The 9,400-nt window shown below is 40.1% G+C and overlaps 1 protein-coding gene across 1 annotated transcript; it reads right to left on the reverse strand.

The window, feature by feature from the left end:
• Window positions 1-6,010: 6,010 nt before the first annotated feature.
• On the reverse strand, window positions 6,011-9,135 carry LOC103715078 (protein DWARF AND LOW-TILLERING). The gene has a single exon (XM_008802592.3). The coding sequence runs from the start codon at window positions 8,324-8,326 to the stop codon at window positions 6,377-6,379; it is 1,950 nt and encodes a 649-aa protein (XP_008800814.1). The 5' UTR covers window positions 8,327-9,135; the 3' UTR covers window positions 6,011-6,376.
• Between the last annotated feature and the right edge of the window lie 265 nt (window positions 9,136-9,400).

Here is a 9,400-nt window from a genome sequence, read left to right on the forward strand (position 1 = left end):
AGGGAAAAGCTAAATTTTTAAAAGAAAATTGAAAAACTAAAAATAAAAGAGTAAATCAAAAATAGAATGTGTATGAATATTTAAATAATATTACACATCAAAACAAGAAAGAGAGAGAAGCAGTAGTGGATATTAACCAAAGTAGCAGGGATTTTTTAGTTGATAAATTCGTATGGTATTACTTTTCTTATAGGGAAAAAAAAAAGAACTACGGATGATATCATTACTCTATAGTTTAGACCATAGTACGCTATACCGACTCAAACAGAATAGTATGAGATATGTTGTACTGTACCAATTTGGAGCATACCAGTTTAGCAATGGTTTGGAATCAAATGCCCAGTCGACATATGGTGGAGATCGGATCAATTGGTTAAATGGCCATGTCGATTCGAACCACTCGAGGCTTTATATAATGCTTGTGGTTGGTGCTTCATCTTCATCTTGAAGTTTCTACAACCAGTCGTCTGAAAAGTGGCTGAGGATGAACCAGCATTTCTCCTCAAATCCTTTCTCTTCTTCATTCTTGATGTTTGTTTTTCTATTTTCCTACTGAAATTTCTTTGCTTTAAGCTTTCAGTAGGCCTCCTTGGTTCTTCGTTCCGGTTCCTTCTCCTTGTTCTGCTCCTTTTTTCTCTTTATTCCTTTCCCTCTCTTCAAGAGCAGTAACTACCCGCCGTAAGATTGATTTTTAATTTTTGGAACGAGAGGGTTTCTTTATTGGAAGTAAACTAAAGCAGACGGGTTGGGAGTTCATGTGCTCTCTAGATGTTCCTATGTACCCCAACCTAGTAAGAGAGCTCTATGACATATAAAGTTTGGGGTTGGGAGTTTGGAGTCCACAGTCAAAGCTCACATCTAGCTAGACATATCGAGTTTGGAAAGAATTTTGCACATGCTGATTACTAGACCTTCAAATGACTACTTTAAAGAGCGTCGGATAGGACTACAACTCATTTTGGAAAAAGAAGAAGTACATGACAAGAAGAAGTCAGTGCAAGCCAACCTTCAGTGGAGATGAGACTTCTTCATTATATGATCAGCAGGATCTTCTTCCCTAAGATGGGAAGATTTAATTTTGTCTTAGAGAGAGACATTTTGGTGATGTTTCATGTGCTCAGGGTGAGTCTCCTGAATATGCTTTTACTCATGTTCCACCATATACACCAGGCAACAAGTAGGTCGAAGGTATTTCTACCTTATAGCATGATTCTAACCTTGGTATTCAAGGAATATGGTGTAGTGCTTGATGGAGAAACCTCAAGGGCACTGCTGCACACCGGCATCTACAATGATCGGTCCCTATATCGAATGGGTTATTCCAAGATAGACGGTTATTGGATACGACGTGGTGGTGCTGGGAGACATAATAAGTTTACAGAGGCTAGACCGAGTGAGCCCATAGCCCCTATTGATGAGCACATTGAGCCACCTGCTCCTATGGAGATGCATTCGGCTGAGGAGCATAGAGAAGAGGACTTCATGGTATCTTTTAACTTTCAACCTCCACATCCAAAGACTAGCTCAAGTCACACTATCAGAATGGCAAGTGCTCACCAGACTGAAGGCTGCTGGATTTACTAGTCAAGGGAGACAACAAGCCCCTGAGCCACCACATGGCACTCTTTCTACTGATCAGAGGTTGGAGCCTCATATTTCTTTGTTGACCCAGATGGTTGCTGAGTTGAGGCATGACGTCTGTGACATTCAGTTCCTGGTGACTAGCTAGTATAAGAGGATTGCAGATAATGAGGGAGAGACTAGACACTTGCATGCATTAGTAAGAAGAGAAATTAGTGAATTCATTGCAAATGTTTAGTAGATCAGTGAGCAGATTTTGGAAACACTCAAAGAAGTTCAAGATGAATCAGGCATCTTACAAAATCTCTTACTGCTTTGGCCTCCACTCTTATTGAGATGATCAGATACTTCACACAAGAGTTGAGAGTCGGTCGAACCCAACAACCTGTTCTATCTCGACCACCTCGTCCTCCACTTGAATTTATAGCTAGAAAATTCACCATCTATCATCCTTATCATGGCTCACCCTCTTCCTCATCTTCTTCTACCTCCTCAAATGAATCTAGAACTTAGGAACCTTCCTTTTCCTCTCATTTTGTATAGATTCTTTAGTTATTTTGAACTGAAACTAACTTCCATACTTCATACTCCTAGTTTGAAAGATCATACTTGTATTTAAACTCTTTTACTTAATCAAAATTTACTATTTAAGTTCAAGTGACATGTGTTTATCTATGGGAATTTTCTTTAATGACTATCTACAAATTAAATTTAAGTGATTTGTGCTTATCTATCTATTTTTATGATATACTTCAATATTGCAATTCTATTTAATGAATGGATATTTCAATGTTTCTCCTTGTTTATCTTGTGAAATTTTCATCTCTTAAGTTTCCTCCTTATTGATAATGACAAAAAATAAGGGAAAAAGAAAGGAATTGGAGAAAAGTTCAAAAGAAGAGTAAAAGAAAAGTTTAAAGGGGGAGAAAAGTTTAAGGTAAAAAGTTTAAACAAAAAGAAGACTAAAAAGAGGAAGAAAAGTTCAAGAAAAACAAGCAAGTTAATATAAAATCTCTGAAAATAGTAATTTGAAATCCTCTTTAAAAAAGTTCTATTTGTACATAAAAAAGGAGGAGAATACTTATTAAGACAACTTTATTATAAAAGTAAATTCAATCAATCAAGTACAAAGAGTGAATGATATAAAGTCTAAAAAGACATTATCACTCTCTCAATTGCAAATTTTCACTCAGTTTTAAAAGATATTATCACTAGTTTATATTACTCTATTTTGGAAATCAAAAGTTTTATCATCATCAGAAAGGAAGAGAATGTTAACCTTACAGGGTTGATTTTGATGATACAAAATAATTAAGTAAAAAAGTAACTAACTTATTGTTTTGAGTTTAATTGATTTATTTTAAAAAGTCTTAACAGTAGATCATCTATCTGAAGCTCTACATCAAGAAGCTTAACTCCAAAAAGGCCGTAAAACAATCATTGGAAGCTCACATACAACTATAGAAAATTTTATTCTGAGCTACCTCAAGAGTCAACCCTAGGTTTACAATGAGTTGACTATGGCACACTATTACTATCCAATACACTTTCACGAGCCGACTCCAGCAGATTGCGAGTTGACTCTAAATTGGTCTCAAAAGACAGATAAGAAACTATGGAGTTCAAAGTTGTGGTGAGTAAGCACATGAAGAGTTGTGGAATTCTAGCACTAGCTAACTCTAGTCTAACAAGAGTCGAGCCCATGACAAACATGTCGGCCTCTGAATGGCCATAGAGATAAGATAGAGAGATAGAAAATTCATCGCATTGGCGAGGTGACCTATTAGAAACACGAGCTTTAGCGAAATTAGAGTCGATCCCAAAAAATAATAAGTCAATTCTGAACGACCATAGCGGAAAGAGCTCTTATCACCAAAACTTAGTCCATTAAAGAGTCGACTCTTATTACCAAACGACTCAACCCCTAAAATTGAGAGAGCTGACTCCACAATGGTCATAGAAAAAGGACAGAGTATAACAAAAACAGAAGCAAGTTCGAGTTGACCCCTGAAAATCATAAGTCAATTTCTGAAGATCATCAAGTCGACCTCTAAAAATATCGAGTCGACTCCTCTACGCCTGACAACAGTAATGACTAGTTTTTTTATAAGTCAAAATGGTTGTTTATCTCACAATAGCTCTTTTAACCTTTCTAATGGCTAGGAGTATGTTCCAATCTCTTCCAAATGATATAAATGCATAGGAACACCAAAAGAAAAGGAGAGCTCAAGTAGTACAAAAACAAATTCACTAGAGCACAAATAGAAAGCAAAAAAAAGAGAGCTCAAAGAGAAAATCAATCAAGAGCACTTACTATGAGTTGAACAATCACATCTTCTATAGCTGGGAGTTGGTGAAGCATATTCAAGATCAGTCAAAGCCAACAAATAGAGTCAAGCTCTATTTATTTTTTTATATTTATTATTTAGGAGCTGTACTTGATTGTGCCTGCATTTAATTCTTTCTACACTCCATTGTAACAAGTTTCAAAGACTAAAACTTGGAGAAAGTTTCATTCAAACTTTGAATTGAATTGTGTTGAGTTTGGGATAGGCTCGGTGTAGGCTTTGGTTGATTGCCTAGAAAAATTAACATGGTTGATTATGAACCGAGTAAAACAATCGGCATAGATTTTGGTTGATTGCTTGAAAAAATCAACTGGGTTTCTTGTGAGTCCGAGTAAAACAATTGGTGTAGATTTTGGTTGATTGCTTGTGAAAATCAACTGGGTTGATTGTGAGCTTGTGTGAAACATTCGGACTGTAACTTTGGAAAGATTAAAATTTTCAAAAAAGAAGTCTTGGGAGAGTGGATGTAGGTGCAGGGTTGGCACCGAACCACTATAATTTTTATATGTTTGTGTTGCTTGATCTGTTTGCATTAATTTCATGGATATTTACTTATTAGTTAGTTGCTGAAATTAATATTCTTCTATCAAGCTTTTATTCCACTGTATTGTTTTTAAGTTTTTCGAAAAGCCCAATTCACCCTCCTTTTGGGCTGCATAACTAGTCAACAAAAGATGAAGAAGTTCTTGTGCCAGAAAGTGTCCGGCAGGGTCCTCTCTAATACCTAAGTCAGATAGACTCTCTAGGAATAATGGAGGAGTTGGGAGAGCGATAGAGCGATGACATTTAATTGGAAGGTCCTTTGGGATTGGTTCATATAGATGAGGGTTGGAGTTTGTCATTGAGGGATTCAGGCATGCGGATTGGCTATCATTGGTAAGCCATTGCATGTCCCGAAAGTCACACACAGACATTTAGTTTGCGTATCATGCTCTATGCATCTTGTCGTGCAGTTATGGAAGCCGTTAGCACACCAGCTGGGGAGGGAAATTAAGATTCAAAAGACTCTTTATGCATCTCTGAGGTGGCCACATGGAAGGCTTTGATGGGTTGATTAGTGGCTTTGTGGCGAACTTTAATTAGTCGGTCTACCGCGTTGGCAATGGTTGGTTCAGAAGTGTATCAATCCTCTTCTTTGAGAAGAGAGTAAAAGAGTGAAAAGAAAAAGAAGAGAAACATGAAAAAGAGAGGATCCAATGGTTTAAATGATTGGATGGAAATTCTACAATTTAGATTTTGGATACTCAAAAATTCGCTTGATTAAAGTCACACGCATACAAGGACCATTTCTCTGCCCAAGCTATTTCATGGAGAGGTCTCTATAATTTTATAAGAGGGAAGAGCCATGATGAAGCCTCAGTAATGCACATGTCTGTTTTTTTGTATGTACATTGGTATGTATAACACAGAGAATAGAGAGGCAAAAAAGAAGAGAAAAAGGAATTTATTTTAACTGTCTCTCTCCAAATAAAATTCAATTGCAAGGCTCTTTTGTGACACTGCAATGGTTCCAGTTGACTGGAGTTGTGTGTTAGTTGACTTCGTCAAAAAATTATGACCATCAACAAAGGTCAGAAGAAAACTCACGACAACAAATATTTTATCTGATCAGAAAGGATCTTATATTCCCTTCAGTGGTTATTTATTTTGTAAAGGTTTCAAGTTATTATGCATAGACACCCTTGGAAGATTTAAGCATTTGTTTATCCAAGATTGAAAACAGGCTTCACTCTTCAATTAAATGCCTTTTGTTTGTTTTATCTAATTTGATGGAAAAGAAAGCTTATACTCATTAAATTTTGGATACTTGGCAAGAAAATAACCTCTATGCTTATCCAATTAAGCAAGGAACCACTAGCCCTTGTATGTATCCTGAATATTCTACTCTGGTAATGTCTTGCAGTACCTGATTGTATCTAAGGACAAAGAATATAGACAGTGAAACAGGAAGAATTCAATAAAAGCAAAATGGCATAATGTATATGAAAGGAACATCACATTCACAGCAGCACTAAGAAAGAAGAGGGGATCCAAGTACTTTATGATCCATAACATCCACAAGAATTCAGCTATAAATGATATCCAGTCCAACATGAACTGCAATTATAATAAAGTAAACAATGGACACACATCAATAAAGAAATAAAAACATCTGTTTTTTCTTCCAATTACAAAGAAAGAAAATAAAAGAATTACAACAAAATAAACTCCAAATTCTAATGAACTGAACGAGAGGTGTCATATGAAACTTCTCTTTCTAACATAATTCTTGCTGATGATCAGCAACCAAAGAATGAAAAAAAAATACAATCTAAGAAAAAAGAAAGTTTTCTCCTATTTCACGAACAAAAGAGATGATAAACTTCTGTGTTTTTCTTGAAGGTATAAAAGAATATTTGGAGATTTATAAAGAAAAGAAAACCAAACCATGAAGAAAGGCAGTCCCATTAGCTTGGCTGAGGTGCAGAGGAGCTGCCTGCAATATCAATGGGTGCCCATGCGGACACTGTAAATAGAGGCCGATTTAACCAGTTAAGAGTTAGGCCGTCGTTGCCTTCTCCTTGCTTAACTATGCTGTAGTTTTCACCATCATACACCCTTAAAAGCAAGCGGCTCTGAAGCATCTCCCTTTCTCCAATGCCCATGCATCTGAATCCACGATCCACCATCAGATTCCTCCACCTCTCGAACTTCTCGTGCCTATCGACCCTCTCACTCCCTTCACAGGCAACTAGGTTCCTGATCTCCCTCGCAAACATCTCCTCGATCTTGATCCTGGCTGGACTATCCTCTGGTAGACTGTAATCCAGTGAATCAAAGATGGCAGAGTAGTACTGAAGTGAGTTGGCCAACCTTGTCTCCCACCTGGGGTCATTATGCTGGGCTTCTTGCTCGGCGATGAGAACGATTGCTGGGTTGGTGCTTCGAATCAGACCCAACAGATTCATGAGAGCTCCTCCAGTCTCATCATAGAGTGCCTTGTGCATCACTAGGATGCAGTTCACTGCAACACACTCCTCCCTCTTCACATGAAGCATCCAAAGCCTCACATCCTCCAATCTATCAACAACTGCATGGAACTCGAAAGGAAGATTGAAGGCCTCTGCAAACCTCGCCAGCCTAGCTCCTGTTTCCTGAAGGTCCTGTCTAGACTCTCCTATCCCGGTGATCCTCACATGACTTGGGGGATCAGGCCTTGAAGCCAGGCTCTGAAACAGACCAGGCCACTGAAGTCCTTGCTTGATGTCAAAATCTATTATGTGAACCCTGTCTTTTCCTTCAAAAGCCCTGAGCACTCTCTCGTTTACTGTGAAATGGAGAAACTTGGGAATCGGGCTCACTTGATTGAGCAGCTGGAGTGCAACGGCATCATCATCATCTGTCTGATCAACAAGCACCCGCGGTGGGGTAATGGAGAAGATGTGAGGCCAGAGCTTCACGACTCGGAGGGCCAACGCTTCCGTGAAGTAGGCTGCCACACGACGTATCGGGGTTCCGGTCGGGGAGGAAAGCTCTCCAAGTCTAGCTAGGAAGAAGGTGACGGCTTCATGATTGCCGGAGTTGACAGACTCCGCGCACGATGTGAGCAAGCTCACAATCTCGATACCCTGCTGCTCCGTTTGGGGATTCTCACCCTGACCTGCTATGCCGGCAGATCGAGTTGAGTAAGGGATTTGAGATCCATTCCGTGCTACATTCTCGGAGGAATCCTTCTGTTGCTTTGGAGATGAACTGTGGGTATCCGATGATGAACTGGAATCCGACTGTGACTTGTAGTTTGGCTGAACACTTGTGACCAAATCCTTTTCAGTTTCAAAGGAACCTACCAATGTGCTGCTTGAGGAGGTGTAAAATGGAAAAAGAGCGGCGTTAGGAACTAGAAAGACCTTCTCTTCTTCTCCTTCTTCCACCAGTGGATGCTCCTTGGTGGACTGAGGAAACCATATGTCATCCTCACCACCAGCAAACTGGGTCGCGTCGCCGGTCCTTGTCCTCTTGGCTCGGTCAAGGCACGAATCCTCCTCCGATAAGCTCCTCTCGTGAAATCTCTTGGAGCTCCGCCGTCTCTCCCAAAGCCCGCCTTCAGTGATCTCTATCCTTCCTTCCCATGAGACTGCTTGCGCCGCTACGGAAGACGAAGAAGGTGTTACTGGGTTCGGCCTAAAAGAGCAACTACTACTTCTGGTCTCGGCCGGCTTCTCCAGTGAAAGGGCGACCCGTGGGGCATCTTTTCTGGAGAAGCTGCAAGGGAGGTCAATGCGCTGGGTACTCATCCTCTGCTTCGAAGGGTAAAGCTTCTCCTGCAGCTGGAAATGGGAACCTTGCAACTGCACGGAAGCGTCACTCCTTAGTCGGTGCCTCGGCGACAGCAGCGCTGAGGAGCACCCAGCCAACATCCTCTACTCTCTTCCAATTTGTCTTTTTGATTTTTAGTTTTTGGATTGAATGTTAATCTTATTATTTTCCTTCTTTCTCTTCTCTCTCTCTCTATATATATCTAATCAACCCCTCTCTTCCCTTCTTGTTTCACCCTGCGATGTATGTTCGTTTCTTCAACTCTTATAACGATTCATTAATACTTGTTCTTTGTTAGAAGAGTGCTTATATATAAGAAGGGGAAGATGCGTCTGTAAAGAATTTTTCAAAGAATTGGAAAACTTCAACTAAGAACAGATGAGTTGAAAAGTTACAGCGTCTATATTCAGAAACCAGAAGGGGTGTTTTCTTTGGAAAAAAGAAGGAAAGTTTGAATGATAAAAAAGAAATAAAAAGGAGAAAAGCCAATATAAAAGAATCAAAGAATGGAAAGAAGCAAAGAAATCATGAATTGGATTCAATAAAACATTACCGGGAGGAGCCGCACATCTCGAGCACAAAGCCATGGACATCCCACGGCAAAGCTCGCACGGATTCTCCCGTCACAGAAGCCTCTAAGCCGCCACCATGGATGATCTCTGATGCCTCCATAGCAACTGTTCTAACGAAGCACACAACCTCAAAACAACCAACTTCAGCTCTCGAGACGATCTCTCTAGCAATCCCTATCCTCTAGATGATGTTTTATTTATCACTTTTTTAAATTGGAAAAATTTAAGAAGAAAAACTAGAGATTTTGATGTCTTCTTCCTCCCTCCGCTCTTTACCCATGCTCGCCCTCTCTCTCTCTCTCTCTCTCTCTCTGTTCCTCCCCGTAGAAGCTAGTGACACTACGGACACCATTTAGGCCATGGAAAACACGCTGACCGTAGAAAGATAGGCTTACCGGGACTACCCGATTCTCGTATCTAGACCGTCGGATGAGGATCCAACGGAGCTGAGGCGGAGTAAATATGACCGTTAGGTGATAATGGCGCTTTCGGTCAATATGACCGTTGGAGGGAGTGGCCTGGTGCACGGACCGCCCCTGACGGTAACCGGACCGCGGAAGCTTCCTCCTTTCCATGATTCGCACGTGCTCCCCTGCGGCCGTT

This window comes from Phoenix dactylifera, chromosome 17 (assembly GCF_009389715.1).
Source record: "Phoenix dactylifera cultivar Barhee BC4 chromosome 17, palm_55x_up_171113_PBpolish2nd_filt_p, whole genome shotgun sequence".
NCBI classification, from domain to species: Eukaryota; Viridiplantae; Streptophyta; class Magnoliopsida; order Arecales; family Arecaceae; genus Phoenix; species Phoenix dactylifera.